At 38.9% G+C, this 25,644-nt stretch overlaps 2 protein-coding genes and 1 pseudogene across 2 annotated transcripts; all 3 read right to left on the bottom strand.

Annotated features, from left to right (window-relative positions):
* Positions 1–2,776: 2,776 nt before the first annotated feature.
* On the bottom strand, positions 2,777–3,716 carry LOC103063085 (olfactory receptor 12D1-like; annotated as a pseudogene).
* A 7,107-nt stretch (positions 3,717–10,823) lies between these two features.
* Positions 10,824–11,765, bottom strand: LOC103063319 (olfactory receptor 12D1-like). Its single transcript, XM_015891308.1, has one exon. It carries the CDS (start codon positions 11,763–11,765, stop codon positions 10,824–10,826), a length of 942 nt encoding a protein of 313 aa, XP_015746794.1.
* A 7,333-nt stretch (positions 11,766–19,098) lies between these two features.
* Positions 19,099–22,687, bottom strand: LOC103055012 (olfactory receptor 12D1-like). Its single transcript, XM_088143092.1, has 2 exons — positions 22,678–22,687; positions 19,099–20,042 (listed from the first exon to the last, which is right to left on the bottom strand). Exons 1-2 carry the CDS (start codon positions 22,685–22,687, stop codon positions 19,099–19,101), a joined length of 954 nt encoding a protein of 317 aa, XP_087999218.1.
* Positions 22,688–25,644: the final 2,957 nt, after the last annotated feature.

The raw sequence follows: 25,644 nt of genomic DNA, 5'->3' as shown, positions 1-25,644 counted from the left end.
GTTATTTCATGTGGGAAAAAGATTCAGGAGATTTGAGTCTTGGGACATAGATATGCTGTAATGGTTTTGAAAATATAACTGGTTAAACCTAGGGGATAAAAATGATGATTAAACTGCTCAGATAAGGGAGATGAAGAAAAAATGCTATGGTTCTGCATGGAAGCAAATTGCTGATTCTTCAGGATGGCTATTGATGGAGTATGGATGCCCTCTGCTAGCATTCCAGTCTCTCCTCGACGTTTTGGGAAATAATAAGGAGGGGGTAGGATTGAAAGAGGATAAGTTGTATACAAACATTCATTTCACAGATAGCAGCTTCTAACAGATTGTAGTCCATAAAAAGTTATATCAGAAAAAAAAAAGTTCGTTTTCAAAATATCACAAAACTGGTGTCAGACTCTTAAAGCATACATGAAGCGTGAAAAATTTCTAAAATGCCATATATTTGGAATAGTTTGGTATAACAATCTGTATTTCAGGGAAATTTGCTAGTCAAATATGCCTAACATGAAGCCCCAAGGCCGCTTGGATCCCCCCCCAAAATTTGGGTGTTTATGGCATTCAAGAACCATTGACTGAAAGACCCTGGTTAGTTTGAGGGGGCTTGAGACTTACGTGTGTGTTGTTTGTTTTCCATGTTTTGTTGTCTTTATGTGGATGGAAGGGGAGAGGTTTGTGGCTGACCATCATGCAGAGGGCAGAGGTTGATGGTATCATATTTACTGGCCCTTGCAGAGCCTCTGGAGATGTTGGAGCCCAATGACTGCTGGCCACCTGGAGGCCTCTAGGAGTGGCATCAGAGATGGAGGTCAGCTTAGATGCAGAGCCTATGACAATGGTGCAAACAAGCTGGAGGTTGAGCTAGAGGCCTGTGGAATTGGAGGGGGACTAGACAAAGTGAGGGTATGGAGGCAATCTGCAACTTCATGGATGTCACTGTAGCTCTCTAGGCTAAGCCCATCTCTAGTTCCTCCCTCCCCCACCTGAAGTTGGACCTCTAAGCATTGGTTGGCATTTTAGGTGCCTTGATCCCTGAGGAACTTCTGCCCAGTGGACAGATACTCTCGGAAGTGCCCTGAAGAAGACTTAGAAGGACAGACTAGGCCAGGTGCTGTTTTTGTCCTCTTGCCACTGGAAAATCTGTGCCAGTCTCACAGAAGCTTGAGGGGCTGTCCTTTGGACTGGGGCTGGAGACTGTCAGGCCCAGCCCAAGAACAATGATGAAACAGTCCAGTGCAGTATGGTTCGTTTATTGGCTTACACCTTATAGACAGAATCTTGCCAAACTAAATCTATACTATGGCAACTAGTGGGTATACCCTGTGAGATTCTAGGGAGTGGCTATCCTGAATCTCTTACTCTTCTCATGCTCCCTCTGGGGACTACATTGCCTCTTGTCCCTTTTCCCCTACTGGAATGCACACCCTCCTTCCTCATAGCCTTGATCTCCCACATCACTCTCCTCCTTGTAGATACATTCCTTCACAGACACTGGCCCATTGACTCCCTCTCTTGGGCTCAGGGACTGGCACCTTAGCCTTTTAGCCTGTGATAGGTTGTTTCCCTCTTATGGAGGTGGGATGGAGCTGGTGCAGTGTGTGAAGGGGCTGCCACTGTGGCCTGACTCCCCACCCACTGGGTTGCTGTGCAACTAAGGGCCAGACTCTGTGAGGTGGGGTTGAAGTTCTGCTGTGAGGGCTTGGGACAAGTATGGAATGTTTGGTTTTGGTCTTGTGGTATTTGTGGTGGATGAAGGATTTGGTGTACCGGTAAGTGACTGTATGAGTAGATGAGGGAGGCAAAATGGATACCTTGCCTGGGAATGGGAAGGACAGAGTGAAGGGATCATGGGGAAATGAAAGGACAGTCTGGAATATAAACACTGCATTGGGCAGAGGGAGATATGGCAAGATCCCGGGGTGGGTCACTCTCAGGATCGGTGGGCTTCCTGTTTGAGAGGAATTCTGCCATCCAGCCCAAGGATCTACTCTCCAGGCCAGGTTACTGGATCTTCAGTGGCTGCAAGGTTTGATTGCTGCTGCTGAATGCCAGGTCAGTCTACTGTTAATCTATCATCATCCATTTACTGTGAGATGCTACAGTCCTAGTAGGAGCATAGGGTTGGTTACATTGGCCTGGGCCAGAAAACTGAATAAGCCAGATGGGTTCCAGAGAAAGAATGGGGTGTTCCCTGGAAGTCTGGTGGCATCTTGGTTGAGGCCTTAATCACAGCCTAGAATGGGGAGGTTGTAGAGGCCTTAGACTGGATTGCTCCTATGTGGCTCTTGTCCCTGTGCTGATCTCTTACACACTTTGTTCTTTGAGGAGCTCCGGGAGACGAAGATGTGCCTGGAACCTTGAAATTTAAGATTTTGGTATCAAAGATGCTAATTGTTCTACTGTGCATTATTTTATTAAGTTCCTTGGAATCCCACATAATATTCATCATCATCATCATCATCATCATCATCATCATCATCAACATCATCATCATCATTTTTTGGTTTCTCATGCACAATTTTTGCGTGTATGTGACTTTCATTCTAACTGTCCCATATATAGAAGCAAGTAAAATCAAAGCCTATCAGATTGAAGAGTAATCTTCTACAATGGAATATATTATCTGTTGTGTGAGTTATCCAGAGAATACTTTGGTCCTCAGTAACAACAGCAAAATGGGGACTGTGAAGAAGTGTATTGTTTAACTACACAAAGCAATTAAAATGCTCTGAAGATACTCATCACCATTTCTTATCTTCTCCAAAAGGAGAACTATTCAGGTCCTTTTAAATAGGGTATTTTGAGTTAGAATCTTCCTTATAGCAGATCTGACATCTTGATTCCTCAAACAGTAAATCAGAGGATTTAAAACTGGTGTAACCACAGTGAATAACAAAGAGGTGATTAGGCCTTTCTCAGAAGAGCCACTAGCAAAAGCAAGCATGTAGTTGGGCAGTACTGGAATGTAGAAGATTGCCACAACAGTCAGGTGAGATGCACAGGTGGAGAAGGCTTTCCAACGGTTCTGTCATGACTGGACTTTAAGGAAGAGGAAGGAGAGGATGTAAAAATAGGAGAGAACAGTGAAAACAAGCAAACAGAAAGCAATAGAACCATTGACAAGTTTCATCAGGATAAAATTGAGTGTGGTACTACTGCATGCTAACATGAGAGGGGTTTGATGTCACAAAAAAGGTTTGAGACAAATTTAGGGCCACAGAAACTTAGCTGAGAGGTCACCACTGTTTGCATCAAGCCATAAAAGAAGCCAATGGCCCAAGTGGCCCCAGCTAGTGTAACACAAGCCCATTTATTCATGATGATAGTATAAGGCAGTGGATTACATATAGCCACATAGCAGTCACATGCCATGACCCCAGCAGCACACCCTCACTACAGCCCAGGAAGTGGAGGAAGTGCAACTGAGTGAGGCAGCCGATAAAGGAGATAGACTGATGCTCTATTAGGAGGCCAGTTAGCACTGTTGGCACAGTCACTGTAGAGAAGCACATATCCAAACAAGAAAGGTTTCCCGGAAAAAAATACATGGGGGTGTGGAGACGAGGCTCAGCCAGGGTGACTGCCAGAATGGTCCCATTTCCTAATAAACAGGCTACATAGAACAGCAGGAAAATTGTGAAGAGAACCTGTTGCAGCCCGTGGTCCTTGGTTAGACCCAGCAGAATGAATTCAGACACCTCTGTCCAGTTCTTCATTTCTGCAAATGGGGGGGGGGGGGAGGGAGTGATCTGAGAAAACCTCACAGTGCTAGATCAGACCAAACAAAGCCATTTTTCAGACAGTGTGTAGCATTCAATCATGAATCTTATATTTAAATTCAGTTCATACAAATACTTCATGCTTTCATATATTACCATTAGATTTCTGATTTCCAGGAATAGACATGTAAAGCTGTTTGGTGTCCCCAGTCTGGAGCTTGACAAATGGAGGCAGGGTGGGGGGTGGCAAAAAAGTGGAAAATATGAGCTAGTATGCCATTATTTGGAATTAAACATACACAGTCTGAAAAATTAAACTGAACTAAACATACACATTAAACTGAACATAATAGATATGATGAATCAATTCACCTAATGCCAAATGAGCAAGGGTTACCTGCTTGCTTTCTCGGTAGCCTTTCTTGTGGGTTAAAAGGAAAGAAGTTAGAAACTTTCATTTTATCCAGATGTATTCATCCTCAGAACTGAGATGGTGAAACCAAAGAAAGCACAAAGTGATAAAGGCAAAGAGAGAAAAAGAATGCAATGGTGTGACAAGAGAAAAATGGTAGAATTTGATTCATAATGTAGAAATCAGTAACAAAAGATAGATTACAAGTTTTCCAATTTCCAAAACAACAGGAAAAAGGAAAAAGAAACAAAGTATAATATATCATTATATTATATACTTACCTAATGCAAATATTATAGAAGTATAAATATACTTATTTCTAATACACTTATATAACTATCATGCTTTTTTTTAACCTACTGTATTTTGGATACATGAAGCCTATAGTAGGAAGAGACCAGCCATTGTTATTTGAATAAATCTGGACCATAATTTTATTGACATAGTAACAAGAAGAGATCTAGAGTGGTAAAAGTTTGCAGGGTTTACTAATGTTTGTTAGTAGAAATGCACTCTGCAGCTGAAGATGTAGAATTAGTATAAAATTGTTTTTTTCACATCTGAGGAAGAGAAATGTCACACAGAATTTTGTGACATGACTGCAAAGCTTCTAAACGTGTGTTAAATTCAGGATCAGTTGGATTTACTTTCCCTCCCCAAATGCCTCTATTCAGGCTACCAAGTCCATGAATTTCCTTTCATCTGCTTTTATTCAAGTTGTTAGGTTTCTCCTTCTGAGGAACACATAATATTCACCATAGCTGCTTGTATACAATGCATGCTTCAGAGATCATTTGTTTTCACTGAACAGTATCACAAAAATAAAGTGCAATTGTACTTACATGCTTCCATCCGAATCAAGGTATCAGGCTTGTCTTAAAGAGGACTGAATAATTTGCAGTTCAACGTTTGTCGAATTTTGCAGTAGTAGCCAGTGTGGGACCATGGTGCATGAACCAGGATAGTTAATGGGATTTATCTGAGCCCTCATGTTGCATAAACCCAGTTGTTGTAAAGAATACTGTCCAAACCCAGGAAGCCAACTGCACTGTCATAATCTCAAAAGAGATGGTTTATCTGCAGTTAGTTTCCACTGTTCAATTTGAAGCCCTACTCTGAACTGTTTTATTGACCTTGATGGAAACAGATGAATTCTGACATTCTCTCACCATCCTACACATTACTGAATATATCTATAAACCTATTTTATGGTGGATAACATGAAACTGGCCAGCATCAGGTAGGTAAGCCACAGGCTGTCATCTGTTCTCCATTGCAAGTTGCTTCTGTCAGGTTCAGCTGGCACCGCACGCCTAGGAACTTGCCCAGCCGCGCTTTAGTCAATTTCACCGCTCGAGCGCTAGCGCAGAAAGAGGAAATGCGAAACCGCAAGCTAATGAACGGGCCCCCTGGCGCCACTTCACTAATCTGGAGCGGATGCGTTGTGTTAACGCCAGAGGGCCGCGGGCACTATGGACAAAGGAGAGGGCCGCGGAATTGAGGAAGAGATCAGGGGATGCTGGGCGCGCGACAGAAGCCCCAACAAAGGCAACGACCACACCATAGGCAACAACAATCAAAGAAACAAGAGAACTGGGCTGAACCTGCCATTCCAGTAGAAGGGGGGGATGACAGGGGGCAATCTGCAATCTAATTTGTAATATGTAACCTAGCAACGGGGCCCGCGGGGGGATTGAGACAACTATAAAGGAGTAATGTAAATGTACCAAGCCAGTCCTGGCTTTGCTTGTGACTGCTACGTTACGCATGAGTAAACCTCTTTTGTGAACCACACGTGTCAGGGGAGTTTCTCTGTCGAACGGGGCAAACCTTACAGCTTCCATACGTGCTTTCCTAGAGACTAAATTCATATAATACAGGAGAGGAGGCTAAAAAAAACGGGGAAGTATGTTTTAGTGTTAATCTTTTAATTCTCCCAAGAGATACAGAAAGCCTGGTTCCTTTTTGATTTCTAATGGAGTGCCTCTGCCTGGGAAACCTAGGACAAAATCATTTATAACATTCTTCTGACATGCTGCTTGGGAACAATCGACTATTCAGGTATATCATACTAAGTCTATACAGTCCACAAATAGAGAGGTGGATTAATAAGAGTTTCTTTTCTCACGTTGTCATGGTTACCATTCCATTTTTCCCTCCCATTCTGGTGTTCCCTCACTAAAGTTAACATACCTCAAAAATAGATGCTTTTGCATTTCCACAACAGAAGGAAAGTATAGATCAGATAGAAGTCCTTGAATAAAATGCCAATATCGATTATCTATTAGATATTGAGACAGTTCTTACCTTGCAGAAATTTCCTATCCAATTAAGTAAGAATGGTAATTGAAGAATTACCTAAGAGCTAAGAGAACAACTAGGTATATTTGGAGGAGATACAGAAATAAAACCTCATACAACTCATTTCTGAATGATTTGTAACTTGCATCCTGTGCTTGGTTTATAAGATATTGTTTCTGCCATTGGGGAAAAATGATAAATTGATGAAGCAATGTGTTCAAGTGGAGATAAATCTGTTTAATTTGAGGGTGTAAACAATTTGTTCATCTAATTAATAATGCAGACAGGTGTTTGGTTTGGTTTGGTTTGGAAAAGGCTAAGAATATTTTTTTTCCCCTGAAGCATTATAATAGTGCACAATCTCTTCTCTTTTGACAATCAAAACAGGAGTGTCTACAATAGTTTATATGTTATGTGGTTTCCATTAATGTCTGTGGTATTTTAAAGAAGAACTAATAGCTGAATTTTACTCATTGTGGGTCTGCTGCAGGACTTGCCCATCATCATTACACAGGCCAGAGTGAAAATTATTATTAAAAAAAAAAAAATCACTCTCATAGTGTTATTGGAGAAACATTTTTTTTTCACCATCATCCCAGGCCTGGATATAATACACCTTCCAGCATATTCTTTTTCTGGCTGTTTCATTAGGAGAATGTTGGCCAGCTTTTGTTTCATTCCAAAAATGTGGAGAAGCCTTGAACATGTTTAAGAGTCCAGCACCTGAGACAGAGTGGGGGGAAATTGTCCTGAATGATAAGACATTTATAAGATAGAATATTCATAAAATTGCAGAATGCAAAGATAATTGTTTTTCAGTCCTTGTATTGATTTGAGAAGTGACAACTATTTCATTTGCTTTACAATATAAATTAACTATGTTCTTCATCTTCCCATTTTAGAATATGTCACTCTTCAAATACATCTAATAGATGACAATGTTCTCAGGGCAGAAGACAGCATTAAAAAAAAAAAAAAGGAGGGGGAAGTTACGATACAGTAGTTAAAGTCGACTTTGTCCTTCTTTTCCTGATCATTCCAAATTTAGTAGCCAAAACTATGAAAGGTTGTTCCTTTCTTGGAGAGGTGGGGTGGGGTTGGCAGAATATCGGGGTGGGGGAGCTGCCACTGCAGCCTGACTTTCCCAATGGGAGCACCTAAGGGCTGGTCACCCTGAGATGGGGTTGAAGTCCTGAGGGCCTGGGACAAGTATGTTATGTTTGATTTTAGTTCTCTGGTATTTTTTGATGGTTGTAGGATTTTGTGTGACTGGTAGGTGGGTGGGTGAGTGAGTGAGTGAGGTGAATGGATTATTTGTCTTGGAGTGGGAACAAGGGGTGAGGGGATAATGGGGGAGATGAGAGGGGAGGCTGGAATATCAACACCATGATGGTGATATCCCAGTGGCAGGCTACACTCAGGGATGGTGAGCTTGCTGTCTGAGAGGAATCCTGCTGTCCAGACTATAGGATCTGCCTCCCAGGCCAGGTTTCTGGATCCTTGTGGCCCCAGGCTCCAGCTACTACTGAATGCCAGGTCAGCCTGCCATAAATCTGTCCTCATCCATGACTTGATTGTGGATGAGACAGCTGACCCGCATTGTATTCCTGAGATTTTGGTGGGGCAAGAGGGCGGGGGATCCCCACTCAGAAATCTGTGCACGTGGGTATTGGATTTAGCATCAGTCATGACTCTGGGGAAGGGGTCAGTGGCAGTTTTTATCCGCAAGTTGTTGTGCACTTTCAGAGGCTCTGTCCCATCAAATACTGAGTATCAGACTCTGATGAAGCTGGGGTCCAGCTGCTGTTGTCCTGACCTCCTTGCTGCAAAACATCTCCTCTGCCTGGGTTGGTGGTTGAAACCCCAAGGCTACTGCTTCTTAGAGATTTCGATTTACCACCTGGAGCAGCTCAGGAGTTCGGCTCACATGCTAGACCTGGTTTTTGTCTTGGGACATTTGAGACAAGATCTGATTCTGGAGGACATTGCTATTAGTCTGCTGTGGAGATCAGATTATATTTCTCAGTGGCTTTTGATACTGTTGACACTGGTATCCTTTTGGCCCAGCTTTGAGTCTTGGGGGTGGGAGGCACCGTTTTATGGCAACTGTCCTTCTTTCTCTGTGGCTGGTTCCAATCAGTGTGGTGGATAGGGAGAGATCACATCCACAGTCCCTCACCTGTGGCATGCCACAGGGTTCAAATCTCTTTCCCCTTCTGTTTAACGTCTACATGAAACTTCTGGGTGAGGTCATCTGTCAGTTTGGGGTCAGGTATGAGCAGTTTGCTGAAGATCTCCAGTTGTACATCTCGATCCCAGCCTGACAGAGTAATGCCATCAAATTCCTAGTCCAATGCCTGGAGGCTATGCAGGTTTGGATGGGGAGAAACAGACCCAGGCTCAATCCTGGGAAGGCTGAGTGGCTGTGTCTGTTTGAACTCCCTGGTTCCAGCAATATTCCAGCATTAACTCTTAATCAGATAGCACTTCCTCATTCAAGACCTGTGCACAATTTGGGGGTCTCTTGGACTCTCAGCTCCTGCTTGGTGAGCAGATGGCAAGGTGGCCAAGAGGCCCTCTGCACAGGTGCATCTGGTGCACCACTTCCATCTTTTCCTGGATGGGCTTTTCAGACAATCCCTCATACCCTTGTCACCTTATGATTGGATTATTGTAATGCATTAAACATGGGGCTGCCCTTGAAGACCATCTAGAAGCTACATCTGGTCCAGAATGCAGCTGCATAGGCAGTAATGGGAGGTACACATCATGTTCATGTGATCCCATAGCTTCACCAGCTGTACTGGTTATCAGTTAGCTTCGGGGGCAGTTCAAGCTGCTGGTTATCACCTTTAAAGCCTTTCATGGCATAGAGTCTGGCTATCTGAGGGATTGCTTTTCTCCAATTATTTCTGTCTGTTCAATGGAGTCAAGCAGGATGGGTGCACTCTGGGTTTCCCTAATCAAACAGTGTCATCTTGCAGGACCCAGGAAGTGTGCCTATCTGGTTGCAGTGGTTGCCTTTTGGAATGATATTCCCCAAAAGGTTTGTGTAGCTTCCATCCTTATAACATTCAAGAGATTACTAAAACTTGGTTGTTTTCTCAGGTCTTAGAATAGGGTGGTTGTGGAGCCACTTTTAATTTAATTTGGTTTCATCTGGTTTAAGATTGGAAGTTTGTTCTTCTGGTCAGCCATCTTTTTTCTTTACATTTGTTTGTTTATTTATCTGTAAATTGGCCAGATTTGTCAAGATTTGGGCTGACTTGAAATTGGATTATATAAATAAATAAAATAAATCCCACCCAAATTTCCCCAAATTGTAATTTTTAATACAGTTAAAGAATAAAAATATAATATGAATGAGAAATAATCATATTCACTATTTGTGATTTTATATAATTTAAATAGAATTTAAATTGAAATTGAGTGGGTGCTCTGGTTCTACCTTTACCATGCTATTCAAAATCAAATACATTCCTTGCCCCCAGAGTGGTGGTGAAATTTTACTGTATACAAAACTTTATATATGCTTTATTCATATAAAAAAATAGTCACGGCACTGTGAAAAAGACCCTTAGATACATGTAATTTCCCTTACAAAACCCTGCTCCTTGTTAAAAAAGAGATGAGAATGTGCAAAATAATTTTGATTATTCAAACATACATTTCATTCTATCCAAAACTATTTTTTGTTAAAGAAGGAATTTGCTTCTTATCTGTTTTTTGTTCTACCCACTCCATGTTCATCATCATAGGAAGCTATAACGCAATGCTGGCAGCGTCTGAAAACTTAATCTCAGATGAGGAAAGGTTTCACAATGAGAGGCTGATGCATGTATGGCCAATGTCAAATAGCTAGTTAAGTGTTCACTATCTTCTGAGCAACTGCAGCATATTTTAGTAGATTCATATTTATTGGATACACCTTCCTGTTGATTAAGCTGAAAGTCAGCCACCTAATTTAATTAATGAAGGTTGCATAGGGTTGGACCAGAGGAAGCTTCCTGCATCTCAGAAGTGCATTCCTGTGTATGTTTGTATAGGAGGGAGTACTTTCAAGTTTAAAGGGGTGAATTTTCAGATTTGCATGTGTAAGTTTGGAAGCTGAGGGATTTTTATCAAGTGTGCCAGGTTATTATAAACCTGAGCAGTGGGAATGTATCTAGCTGAACTTGCTTTGCTGTAGTTATCACCAAAGGCTATCAGATGAAGGTGACATGCATACATACATATGCACAAAGTCACCTTCATCTGATAGCCTTAGACGAGAAAGAGAGACAGACAGACAGAGAGAGAGACTGAGAGGCCTACTGCTTTCCAAAAATGGAGAAGATTACCCAAAGAAAGAAATTTAAATGTTGCATCTGTAATCCTCCTTATCTGTGTGTTTATGTCCCTCCAGAAGGAGCTTTCCTGCATAGGATCTTCCTTAGAGCAGATTTGACCTCTTGATTCCTCAAAGTGTAGATCAACGGGTTTAAAACTGGAGTGAAAACACTATACAATAGAGTGATGCTCATCTCCCTTTCAGAAGATTCAGCAGCAGATCTAAGCATGTAGTTGAAAATAACAGGGATGTACAGAAGAGCCACAACTGTCAGGTGGGAAGCACAGGTGGAGAAAGCTTTCCAACGGATTTGCCATGACCCAGTTTTAAAAAAGAGGAATGAGATAATGTAAAGGTAGGACAAGAGAGTAAGGAAGAAGGAAGCCAGAGCAATACCACTAGTGACAACATTAAGAAGTGTGAGGTTTAGGAGTGTGCTGCTGCAAGCCAACATGAGGAGAGGTTTGATGTCACAAAAAAAGTGCTGGATAACATTAGGGCCACAAAACCATAGCTGAGAAGTCACAATTGTGTGCATCAGGGCATGAAAGAAGCCAGTGGCCCAAGTGGCCCCAGCTAGCATAACACAAGTCCATTTGTTCATGATAATGGTATAACGCAAAGGATTACAGATAGCTACATAACGGTCAAATGCCATGACACCCAGTAGCATACCCTCACTGCTACCTAAGAAGTGAAAGAAATGAAGCTGAGTGAGGCAGCCAATAAAGGAAATTGTTTGTTGCCCTGTTACAAACCCATTCAACATTTTTGGCACAGTCACTGTGGAGCAACATATATCCAAAAATGATAGATGCCCTAGGAAAAAATACATGGGAGTGTGGAGCCGTGGCTCAATGAGGGCAACTATCAAGATGGCCCCATTTCCCAGCAAGCAGGCCTGGTACATCAGTAGGAAAACTGTGAAGAGAATGCGTTGCTGACTGTGGTCATTTGTTAGGCCTAGGAGAATGAATTCAGGCACCTCTGTCCAGTTCTCCATTTCTGTACAAATAGAAAACAAGCATGAATATTGGACAGTGGTTCCACAGCAGAATGGGACTTAAAAAAAAAAAAAAAACAGACTGTGTTTTGATGGATATGAAGCTTTGAAATTCTTTCCATTCTCTTTTTAAATTATTAATAATAAAATATTGGCAATATGCATATAGAGTTATCTTCAACCAGTGTAAATAGAATGCTGCTGTTAAAGAGAATTGAAATCATGGCTAAGTAAGGGAAAAGCTGATTTGTAAACTGGATGAATACCTGAGAAATGCTGTTGTTGATAGACTAAGTACAAGTTTAACTTCCAAGCAGGTACCAACCTGACTCAGTTTGTCTGAACTAGTAAGCCAAGCAATGTCAGCCCTGGCTGGTATGGGACAGAGACCTCCAGGGAATACCAATGGTGTAGGTAGACTGGAAAGTCAAAAACGTCTCTTGGGAGAAGGCCATGGCAATCCACTTCCATACCGTTGCCAAGAAAACTTTCCATGAATTTACCACAAGTTGAGCTAAACTCTGAAATAAGCAAGGAAACAAAAGTTGACCTTATCCTCAGTGCAAGTTCTCTTCTTATCTAATATTTATACTATTTCCAATTAAAAAGACCAAAAAGAAGAAAAAAGACCTGAGAAGCTCCATCATGTTTTAAGACTCCACAATTCCAATGGATTTCAACTATTCTCTTGGTGTCATTTTTTGTCTTCTTTAACTGTATGTCCTTTGCTCTATGATCCTCCATATGATTTTTTAAAATTAATTAATTAATTTACTTACTTACTTACTTACTTACTTACTTACTTATTTAGTGCCTTCAAATCAATGTTGACTCAACTGCCTGGGCAAGTTCCCTGAAGTTTTCTTGGCAAGGTTTTTCAGAAGTGGTTTGCCATTGCCTCCTTCCCAGGGCTGAGAGAAAGTGACTGGCCCAAGGTCACCTAGCTGGCTTTGGGCCTAAGGCAGGACTAGAACTCACAGCCTCCCAATTTCTAGCCTGATGCCTTAAGCCACTCCAATATGTTTATCTACCATTTTTAATTCCACATTTGAAACCTATCAGTGCAACCATGCTAGTTTCATAAAATGTCTGTCATTTTCCCTACTTTTGTTTTTTTTAGTAGAATCTTTACAATTTCTTTTTTAAATAAAGAATCCAGGGAGAGAGAGGGAGAGACAGAAAGAGAAAGAGAAAGAGAAAGAGAAAGAGAGGGTTAATAAATATAAGTCTTTGGATTTCTCAGTATAGGGCCAAGAAAGAGTGGTTGGCTCAACGTCACCCAGCTGTGTCTCCCCCTTCTAGTCCAGCATTTAATTAGTCCACCACACTGAGTCCATGAATATAGTGAAAAAATAGTTTAAAAAGTCTATTGTAAATTACATACTGATCAAAACTTTCCTGTGAAAACTTCAAGCCACAGTTCTCAGTACCCTCAGTATCCTCTTTAAAGCTGCAGCAGAAGGAAAAGAAAATGTTCCCTACCATTACCTGTATTAACTATGACTTCCAGCATTTGGTTTCTACCTTAAAGCTATATCAAAGTTTTGGTTTACTAAACCTCTCTTGTGTCTCTCTATCTCTCACACACACACCCAAAAGTGGACAACTGATACAGTATGTCTGCAGAGGGAGCTACAGAGCATCCTGAAATCAGCAGTTTTCTATCTCCTGCTTTTTGCTCCCTTCTTGCACTTGCCACAACTTTCCCTGCCTGAACGAATGAGATATAATGGCAATGTCCCATGACCATCATCTCAGGCAAGCTTAGTAAGGAAATTAAATTACTGAACTTTCAAAATTATATCTTGGCTTAGAGTTTTACCTATTAATTTAGGATCATGGATGTGTGTTGACAAATATCATCTTTCTCATCTTATCCTCCAAATGTTTCCATAGCTAAATCATGTTGTTTTTGAACAAGGTTTCCAGTTTTCCAAATCATTCCTCTAGCTGTATAAAGGGGAAAAAATGCAGATGGCTGTTCAGAAAAAGTTTTTAATGAAGTGGCATGAAATGTTATTATCCATTAACTTCTGTGGACTGACCTGCAGTTTAAGATCTAGCCTGATAGGATTACTGAACAGTTGGAAGACATATTCTTTACTGCAGATTCTTGGTAAAAAACACATTTTGAATATCAGAAAGTGGTGAAATTCATCAGAAACTCTTTCTATATTCACAGGCTTATGCTGGTCATTACCTGTTTTTCTGACTTCCCTCCAGGTTTTATGCAAATTTATTAAGTGAAATTTACCTTGGCAGGACAGATACTATCACTGCTGCTGATGTAACAGCTTCAGGAAAGCAGGACAGTGGTAGGGAAACAGAAACAGACTCCCCCCCCCCCCCCAGCCTGGACTACTTGTAGTCTACAAAACCTAAACTGAGGTTTCTACTCCTACAGGCTTTTAGCTTATGATTCCTTTCTTTCTGCACTACAAGAAGATAGGAAAGAAGACATGAGTCAGCACATGAACCACATGGAATGAAATGAGTAAACCTTCACAATGAGAAAAAACAAGGAGTTGTAAGCAGCCTTATATAAGAAATGGCTTGCTCCTTTAGCTCCCAAACTAAATAACAAGTTCATACCTGGATAGATTGCATTTTTCATTCATTCAACATATTCACTGGATACAATCAGTTTCATTTAGAGAATTCTAATGAGATACTGTGGTCTGCATCCTATTGCTCAAGTTAAAGGAAATCAGCTTCTCTGTACAATATAAAAGCATCATATTATTAGGACTGCTGACATTTTAAAACATAACCTATATCAAGGAGTCAGAAAATCTGTGGAGATCATTTAAATCTTGGAATATTTCCTAGTTCGGGAGTCATGTGAGAGTTCCTTTAGTTACAAAACAAATGGCTAATTGGCCCTCTGGAGAGATAGTTGTTATTATTTTGTTTACTTTTTCATTATAATTTAACTTCTGGACTTGAAATTCTATTTCTTCATTTTATTAGGTGGATATTGCAGGTTATGCATTTAATATTTAATAACAATTTATTCTTATTTGAAGAACTGGAATAAATGTAGTTGAATTGCAAGGCTTGCAATGGGCAGAACTGCATATGAGAAATTACAGTATTTTGATCTTTTCTATCTGGGTATCACCCCATCATTCCCTTGGAAACTGTAATTGTTTAGGTTCACTCTAAATTAATCCCATGATTTCTACTCTACAATCTGAGAAAATAAATACTGTAATAGAAAACTTAAGCGGCTGTCCAACTAAAATGATCCTTGGCTTACAGGACTAGTACTTACCTATTGATGTTTGTGCATGGATGTATGTATACATACACACAGAGATAAATATATGTGTCACTTGATGAGTATAGGATTACATTCTAAATCTCACTGAAAGATCTGAAAATAATTCTGACTGATTTGTCCCTTGTAGCTGAATACTGGTACAGATTATTAAATACTTTTCCCCCCTTACTAATTGTTCCTTCTTGTTCAGCTGAGGCTTCAGCAAAATAATGTAACATTTGGAAGGGGAAAAAAATGCAAATCCAACTCTGGGAGCTAAGAGAGAAAAGATCTCCACAGCGTTTTCTTTTGGTACTCAAGAGGAGAAAAGGGATAACCAAAACACCAGCATGCTGAAAATAATGAATTTATCAAATGTTTCTCTATAATGGGACATGGATGACTTTCAGTTCAAATAATGGAGCTCCAAAAGTTATCTTCATATTGGAAAACCTGTAAGTTATTTTAATCAAAAAGTTGTTGGCCGATGTTTCGGGACCTTGACACATCATGGACATTACCACAAGCTGCACTGGGTCTTCCATGTTTTTTAATTGCAATATATTATGGAGGATTCAGGAGTTCTATGCTACTACAAATGTGGTGAGAGGAAATGCAAGAGAACCAGTAGTGTATAGAGGTTAAACAGTTGAACTAGACTGGGAAGACTCAATTTCAAATCTACATTTTGCCATGGGAGTTCTCTTGGTAAGCTAAATGCTCTCTGCTGCCTTGTACTCCTAGAGAAAATATGGGAAATAAATCTAACTACTAATAAAAGCAGATGATATCTAGTCCTATGCCATCTTTTTATAAAAATCAGGATTGCTGTTGAAGTTTTTAAAAGGTGTTATAATTAGCAATAGATTAGATTTTGTCTAATAATTGAAAAGCTAATCCAGGTAAATTGGGAGGGGGTTCAGGTAACTAACTTTTTTAATCACTGAAGTGGTACTCCACTCTTTGAGCCTTTCCTCCTGCTGTTAAAGTGCTGCTACTAATCCTAGTCGTAGAAAGCTATGCCAACAGGAAATGTGTTGCCACTCCTTGCTCTGCCTCTGTTCAGACTGATTGTCAAATGTTGTTCTCCTGATTTTACATGTGCAGTATGTGATAAGGAAATTGCTTCAAACCTCTGGTTTTGCTGGGTTTTTCCCCCTGTCCCCTCTTCGGCCCATCACTAGCGAGTGAGAAAAATCATAACACAGGAACAGGCATGGAATCTCTGCTGTGGGGTTCTGTCCATAAGGTTCTGTTTATCATCTTCAGGATCCTTCCTTACCCTTCCTTCTATACTGCTGTAACAAAACTAAAACAAAAAAAAAACCAAAACCAACCAACCAACCAAACAATAACAGATTATGTGTAACAAGCAGCACTTTTATTTACGATAGTTTTCTTCTTCCTTTCCTTTCTTTATATAGACTACAAAACCTGACTTCCAGATTCACAAGGCATTGAGGTTTGGTCCCATCGTTCAACTGCTTTGCATCATTAGCCTGTATCCTATACCCTGTGTCTTTTTAATGGAGAGGGAGAGAGAGAGAAAGAGGGAGGGAGGGAGGGTGGGTGGGAGAGAGAAAGAGAGAATTTTTAAAAGTAATTTAGGGAATTTGGAGCACCAGAAATAGTGTAGAGCCAGTGTAGTGTAGTGTAGTGGTTAAGGTACCAGGCTAGAAACCAGGAGACTGTCAGTTCTAGTCTCACCTTTGGCACAAAGCCAGATGAGTGACTTTGGGCCACTACTCTCTTTCAGCCCTAGGAAGGAGACAATGGCAAACCACTTTTGAAATCTTGCCAAGAAAAATGCAAGGACTTGTCCCCCCGCCCAAATAAAATAGTAACATGGGAACACCAGAGATGAAGTAGTTCAGACTGGTAGACATCAAAAAAGCTGTTCTTAATATCACCTACTGCTGGCACAATGTATATTACTGAATATAAAATGATATACTCATTTTTAGAACAGGTCACTATTTTTGTCCCAATTAACTTAAATCCCACTGTTTTCAATTATTATACTATATTATATAGTTACAATTAAAATTGGGTCCAACTCAGATTGATTAGACACAGCAGTCATATCTCTCCAAAATTTGTATTAAAGGTCCAAAGATGTCAGCTGGGACAGAAATATCTAATGGCCCAAAGTAACAAATTATGAAGACAAGCCTAGCACCATCACTGCTGCACCTTCACCACCCAAATATCATTCAGCATGTGAAAGAGTATCATATCTTGCGCAGAATCTTTACTAAAAGGAGTCACCAAAGTCAACTGGAGAGGTGGACTGCCAATTCAGAAAGAGGGACTTTCTCAAGGACATCTGAAAGAAAGGGAAGGAGTGGCATAAGTCAATTAATAGGAAACAACAAGGGACCGCAATATTTCTTGAACAATTGATGAAAGAGGGTATGCTTAAGAAAGCCTGGAAAACTACTAGGTGGTTCAAAAGAGGAAGAATTTCAAGTAGATCAAACAAGGAAGACTTTCAAGTGGAAAGGAAGTACACTAAGAGTAGGGAAAGTAGGGAAAAGATAAGAGGATAAGAAGAAAGGAAGAAATAATCCTTGCCACTACTTATTAGGTAATTCTCTGGAATCTGAATTCAGCAAAATAACTCAGAAAGTAAAGCAGTAGCAGAAGGTTAGTGTTATTGGAAAAGTCTTGAATAATTGTCCTAAACTCGTACCTAAAAGTTTACCTATGACCTTTGTAGATAGATCATCTTGAATGTATAGAACTACATAGGCCAAGAGAGAACATTTGTGAAAGAAATAACATGGGGAAAATGAGATTGTAAAAATAGAAAAATAGGAAACTAACAAACACAAAAACAAAACAAAACACAAAACACAAACAAAACACAAACCTTTATTTAACCCTTTCCAAGGCTCAAAAACATACATTGAAGGTATCTATAAAGAGATAGGTGTAACACTTTGGGAGTTTTCTGCTATTTTCATTCCAAGTGATGGACACTTCCTTGTTCATATCTGATGAAAAGAGGTCCAACCACTGCCTAGGAAGATGATATGGGAACATTCCTTCAAAACAATGGGTTAAATTCCCAAAATATTTTAATATCCCAAGAACATGATTTATCTTTTTGCTTACGTATCATTGAAGAAAGCTGGATTTATAACTGCCTGCATCAAGTTTAAGAGTTCAAGTTTGTGCATTTCAATTTGAAAGTAATCCCTGTTGTATATAATGATGTTTCCATATATACTGTATTAAATGAGATGTTTAAAAAAATGTATTGAGAGGAAATTGCTTGATTACTGCAAAATTATCTTATTATTTTACTATCCCACATGGTTACATATTTTCTGTGTACCAACAATATGTAGATGTTTAATAACTACTACTATTACTATAATTGCCATCAGAGGAAAGAATCCTCAGGGAACTTATCCTTATCAATTTTTACCAAAGACACCAAAATTCAATGTATATTAGGCATATTTATTGATTTAACTGATTTAATTAATTGAAGTTCTTTTTAGATGCTTTAGTCATATGACATTAATCAGTGTACAGCAATAAACAAATAAATAAACAAATACCTTCAAACAATGCTACTAAAATCAAATCAATAAAGTTATAACATGTTCAGTGTCAAAGAATGTCAAACAAACAATATCTGCTAAAAATATCATAATAAAAATCCAATATCTTATCCATCATTACGTGGAATACTGAATGATAATGTCACCATAATAAAAACAGGAGGAACACCTTTAATTCTGAACAGCTACCATATAAGTTCCACAAAGTTTGAACATCCAGGGTGGTGGTGGGTGGTAGGGGGTGATAAAGTATAAAAACCATTATGCAAATGCGATGACTTTTGTGTTTGTATCAAACGTTGTGACACAAGTACATAGTTGCAGTATTTGCATGATGACATCAAGGTACTGTATGTGTCATTATTTTGACCCTGTAGCAGTTTTTATGGATTTGATGGCCAGAAATCCTAGTAAGGACCATGCAAATCTAGAAAAATCTTTGTTGTATTACACTAAAACAAAAAAGTGACCTTCTCCAGGTTCAGGAAAAATAATGTCTTCAATTCATATGTAATATCTGAATGTTTGATATTGATTTTTTAATAACAGCTCTTACTTCTTGGTTCCTTAGAGTGTAAATCAGAGGATTCATAACTGGAGTGACAATAGTGTACATAAGAGTGACCATCATTTCTTGCTGTAGTGATTCTCCAGAGGAGGGAGGAACATATGTCAAAATGGCCCCTGCATAGAAAAGAGTCACAACTGTGAGATGTGATGCACATGTAGAGAAGGCTTTTGTTCTACTTTCCTTAGTCTTAACTTTTAAAAAAAGGAAGGAGATGATATAGATATATGACAGAAATGTAAGGATGAAAGGGAGCAAAACAATTAAACCTGTGATGATGTTGAGAAGGCTGAGGTTCAGGGTGGTGCTACGGCATGCCAACTTCAAGAGGGGCTTGATGTCACAGAAGAAATGTTGCACTTTGTTGGGGCCACAAAAAATTACCTGGGAAGTCATAATTGTATGCATTAGAGCATGTAAGAATCCAGTGGTCCAGGTAATTATTGCTCCCTTAATGCAGGCCTTCTTATTCATGATAGTGATGTAACGCAGTGGATTACATATAGCTACATAGCGATCATATGCCATGACACCCAGCAATAAAGCTTCACTGCTGCCTAGGAAGTGGAAAAAATGGAGCTGAGTGAGACATCCAATGAAAGAGATCCTCCAGTGTCCCACAAGAAAGCCAGCCAACATTTTTGGTACAGTGACTGTAGAATAACAAATATCTAAGCAAGAGAGGTTTACAAGAAAGAAGTACATAGGAGTATGGAGCCGTGGTTCACCCAGTGCTATGAGCAAAATGGTGGTATTTCCTAACAGGCTGGCAAAATACAGCAGCAAAAAAAGAAAGAAGAGGAAGGTCTGAAGCTCCGGGATGTTGGTCAGGCCCATAAGGATGAAGTCATTCACATTTGTCTTGTTTCCCAACACTGAAAAATATAGAAAGAAATATTGCCACCACTACTACAATTATTATTACTGATCATTCTAAACAATATTGGGTAATTCTGTTCAAAGACACTTAAGAATGGATGGATGGAGAGAAAATGAGTTAAGACTAGAACATCCAAAAGAGAAAATGAATTCAGAGAGCTCAGTAAATCTCCAGAGGAATTATTAATGCAAATTGGTTTGTGAAAAAAGTTCTTGTGAGAACCTTCTCAGGAATGGAAACAATTCTGGACTAGACTTTTGACTGATTTCTCACTCCAAGAACAAAATATATGTGTGCACATACATGTGTGTATATTTATGTGTGTGTGGTTGTGTGTGGTTGTGTGTGTGAGAGAGAAAAAAAAATGAAAGAGATTGAGAGATTCTCAAGGCAGTTACCACAGAATGAGTTTATTTATTTTCCCCTTGATGATTTGGAGGTTCTGTGTTCTCCAGTATTTCTCATATATGTAGATCAGAGATTTTGACAATACTTTCACAAATTCTTCTAGTATGTTACAGTTCAATTTGGTCCTAAAGGTTTAAATCCATGTATATTCATTTGAATTTTTTAAAAACTTTAAAACCCTGGACATGACAAATTAATCAGTAGGTCATTGAGAACTGCCCTTTTGAGCTATAAAATTAGCCCATCACAATAATGTTCTCTCTACTTTCTAAGATCCTTTTAAAATAGAGATGCCAGGAACTAAATTTGTAATAAGCAATAAGTTTGGCCTAGCTTTTCTTCCTGCCATTACTTCTATCTTTGTTTTTGATTTTGCATTCCAATTTCTTCACTTTTTCCTTTTCTACTATTTTTGCCATTTTCAATATGCATGGTTAATCCATTTTTGATGCACATTAAACTTGATATAATCACGTTATATTATAAGCACACAGAATGCTCAGAGACCCCGTATTTATTTTGAACTAACTGAGAAATAACAAATGCAAAGATTGGTTGTATTCATGACTGAAGAAAAGCCTTTATGTCATACTGATTCAGAAAAGTCATTAAAACTAATCTGCTTTCATACTTGCATTTTCACAGCTCTCTCCAAATTCTTGCTAACCTTCTTTGTGGCCCTTTAAGGGAGCTGAGTGGAAAACAGCAGAGCAGACCACAAACATTGTACTTATCAAAGAATACTCCTTTATTTATCTTAATCCCTCTGCATTAAATTATTTCATGCAGAAAATAAACAAGAAATTAATTACTCTCCTTGGGATAATACATTTGCTCAATGCAATGCTAACAAAGAAAAATCAACCCAGGTCCATCTAGGATGGGAATATGAATATGATTTTTTTTTCTTCCTATGCTCAACTAAAAATTAGACATAAATATTAAAAAAGGTCCCTTAGACGTAATATTATCAAGGCACTTGTCTCTGCCCTTTTTCTGCTTGAGGGTTAAGCCTTCTACAATTATTTCTTTTTCTTACAATAGATTCAGCAGTAGGGTCAGCTCTAAATTCCTTGTTAGCTGCTCATTGCTTGTTGGTGTGAGCAGCAGGCGTCTTTACAATTTCTGCTGTTTTATTTGTGTGACTCTCAGTATACTTTACAAAGGACTCCTTTAGTAAGTCAACCTTATTTTGATTGAGGCCAACATTTGAAGATTGAGATGACTGGCTGATGTGGGTCTTCCGGGCTGTGTGGCCGTGTTCTGGAAGTTTTGGTTCCTAACATTTTGCCATAAATATTGTGTATTTATAGTGGGTAATATATATACCCTAGGGCAATATATATACCCTAGTGGGTATAAATACTATATCCACTAGGATATATATATAATATATATATTATAAAATATATTATGGTGGGTATAAATACCGACAAAGGGTCACATCATCTTGGGCACAGAGAGAACTGCTCCTGTCTGTGGTCCTGTCCTCTGAAGATGCTGGTCATAGATGCTGGCGAAACATTAGGAACCAAAACTTCCAGAACACAGCCACACAGCCTGGAAGACCCACATCAGCCATCGTATTCCAGCTGTGAAAGCCTTCGACAATACATCGAGATGACTGTTTGCAGTTTGAACAGGCATCGCCTCATTATGCAGTCTGTTACATTCTCCCTTTTTAAGTTCATATCATCCCCATCTTGCATAAGCAATGCAGCTTCTGAACAAACAACAGCAGTCTGGGGAGGGGGAAACATCCTCTGCTGGGGAAGAAGAAAGTTCTGTAAGCTACTGACTTTCAATTTCTGTCTGTAGATCCCATTCCAAAGAATTATGTGTCATGTCAATCTGGAGAGTAAGTAGGATCAGAGTTCCTTATTGAAGTCTGTTTATTGTATATTCATTCATTTTCTGCTGCTGCAAAGACTTGGGTGGAATCTGTGTTGTGGAGTGTACATGCTGTCTCTTCTTCCTTTTTCCCATTCTTGAGTCCTGTTTTATATTTTATTGAGTTGCAGCTGGAGCAAACAGATGACTTCCACAGATGACCCTAATTAAAAGATAATTTGAAAGTTGAAAGATAATAAAATAAAATAAAATAAAATAAAATAAAATAAAATAAAATAAAATAAAATAAAATAAAATAAAAATAAAAATAAAAATAAAAATAAAAATAAAAATAAAAATAAAACAGAAAGCATAGATTCAGAGCTGCTTACCAACTATCATCCTGAGACCAAACCCAATTATTAAGGCTATTGTGCAAAAGCATCTACATGGACATTTCAGTAGATTAGACCAGGGTATCTTTAAAATATAAGTCCTTCTGTATGTGCTGAGATTAGTAGATTCCAATCTTGAGATTACTTGGAAGATGGACCTTTTTTGGGTTATTGTCTGAACTCTGGAATGATCTCCTTCCTGAAAGATCACAAATGGTGATCATGTGACCATGCGACGCTGGAACCATTGTAAATGCATGCCAGTTGCCAAGTGTCTGAATCATGATTGCTGACACCACGGACACTGGGATGGCTGCAACTTTGAGGACCAGATCTCCTTTTTCAGCACTGTTGTAACTTTGAGCAAGTGGTTGGTAAGTGAGCACTACCTGTATCATTAGCCTAAAGATACATTTGTCACCTCAAACTAGTGGATTACCTCCTCCAACATTTAAATGTTCAATAATAATGATTTACTTAAATGTTAAATAATTATGAGGAGATATCTGAGCCCTGGGGCACCCCATGCTAGAGCCCCCAACAGCCAAGCTATTCCTCCATTCTCCCCCCTCCCCATACATATACTGATGGAACTGACTACTGATGTAGAAACAGAATCACTGCAAAACAGTGCCTCCAATTCCCACAAAGAATCCAACAGGATCCCTCAATGAGTGGTAACAAAATTTGCTGAACATTCTAATAGATTATAAATTTAGTAGAAAATCTGATAAATTCATCACAGATGTCAGATGGAAGAGTAACTCCATCACTCTACCCAGTAGAGAGCAGTTGGTCTGAACAAAGCTTCCTGATGAACAGATGCAATAAAGCCAGAGAAGTGAGCCTGCCCTGCTACCTTTACTGCAACAGTGTATTGCCTGAATATGGAGTCATATCTTTGGTCATGTTCACTCTTTGTGCATGGCACCACTCATCCAGGCATATGAAGATCTGTGATTAGTGAGAAGTCAGTTGTATACATACAAAGCCCTGATCACCTCCTTATTCAAACAGGCAACAAAATGCATGGTGGAACAACCAGACTGTCAGAAAAACCACCAAGGCTCTCCTAGAAATCCTCTGGATCCATAAGGCATCTAGGTCAGAATATCATAATGGGTCTTCCATCTAATAATGATACATTGTATGCATGCATACAATACATCACTTTTATGTTTGTCTTACCATTAAAAAAAAAAAGGCAATAGTATGAGAAGCAGGAAAGATTGTTGCTTATAGTCAACCAGAAAAATGTTTGATAGCTTTTCTCAAAGCTTGTTTGATATCTTTATTTCTCAGACTGTACATGAAAGGTTTTACCAAGGGAGTCAAAACAGTGTAGAACACAGAGCAGAACACAAATGCATTGCAGCAATCCAGAACAGCAGAACACATGGGATTAAAATCAGTAGCATTTATCCAAAGAGATATCTATCTAGAGGCATCTATTCAATCAAAGAATTCTGGACTTTTTTCTCCCAGTGAACAAAATTGTTTAATCCAATGGTGATGAGCTTCTGGATAGATATCAGGATAGACTTAACAACAAAGCATTCCTTTGTTGTTGTCATCATTATCATCATCTGCATTATCTGGAAAAAAGGTAAAGACTACATAGATATATCTATACAGTTTTATTGGCAACAGTCCAGAAATAATTTGCTATTGTCTTCTTCTGGGTGTTTTCTCACTTCCTGTTCTAGACTGCAGCCCTGGAAATACCTTGCTTTACCATTAAAAAAAACTAATTGGACCCTTTGAGCTTCCAAGCAGGGAACTGATGAAGTAAATCCTGCCACTTGCTGAGGCCATTTTAAGGTTATCTATTATGTTTTCTTACTGCATGAGGGTGTTTGTTTTATATTCTCATTTTCAACACAACAGTCTACTGGGATTAAAAATGAATAGCTGAGATCCAGCTCAGAGAAAATTTCAGATCCACAGTACCAACAGATTCACTATGGGATGAAGGCTAACCAGAATGCAGAATAATTGTTTGCTTTCTGTGAGAAATACAAAAACTGAATGCAGATAGATTTACAAGGTGGCTGATAACTTATTATATCTCTGAGCTTTAAAATAGGTGATAGATTTACAACAGCACCAGGCTATTTGATAGATAAGGCTCCTCTCCTTGCATCACCTGATATGTTCACTTGACCCTCAAATTCTTCTAAATTTTAGAGGACGACATTCAGTCACCATGATTGTTATTCAGAAAATAAAGATATCCACATTCATCCCCAGGTTTAATTCTGTAAATCTTTCTATATTTATTTAATAAATTGAATTGGTGCAACTGTTAAAAATATTTGTCAGATTAGAAATGGTTCTTCAAGTATGGGCATTTCAGCATGTTTTAATCCTTACATTCTAATGAGTGGAATGCAAACTCTTTCTATGAAATCATAACTTAAAGTTAATCCCCTTTTCCTTTCCCCTCCTTCAATCAATAATACATGCTACATTACATTAAGGGGGGAAAAAAAGTTTATGTTACAGTGACACATTCACAACCTGATCTGCACCTTTTTCAGTCTAGGAGTTAAAAGCTGTATTTAAAGATGAAAAAGAAACTTCTCCAGTAGGCAAAATGTTCTCTAGCAATGAGTGTTGATCTGTAAGCAGGTTTACACTGTGTCTATGATAACCACTAAGCTTTCAACACTAAGGAACTAATTGAGATATTTAAACAAATAAGTGAAGAAAGGCTAATGATAAAATCCAGAAATCTCTAAAGTAACATCCAAATAACTGTAATTCTCAGTATACAGTAGTTAAATTATATTTAAATCATTTATATTAATAGAAATAGCACGTGTTTATTTCATTTATCTTTTTTTATAATATTTTTATTAAATATTACAATTCAAACAATACAAACTAATACAAACTAAAAAATAAAAGAATAAATATTTGTTTCTGTGTTATTCTACGAGAGCCAAAATTTAGGAGTCTCAT

Source organism: Python bivittatus, unplaced genomic scaffold (genome assembly GCF_059951505.1).
Source record: "Python bivittatus isolate LINGU-HERP-01145 unplaced genomic scaffold, Pbiv_v1 ctg000470_np1212, whole genome shotgun sequence".
NCBI lineage: Eukaryota > Metazoa > Chordata > Lepidosauria > Squamata > Pythonidae > Python > Python bivittatus.
Note: the sequence above shows the minus strand (reverse complement) of the source record. Positions and strands in the feature narration are given on the sequence as shown.

Bases quoted from the DNA above. Each gene is read 5' to 3' on its own strand.
- LOC103063319 (XM_015891308.1), bottom strand. From the start codon at position 11,765: ATGGAGAACTGGACAGAGGTGCCTGAATTCATTCTCCTAGGCCTAACA.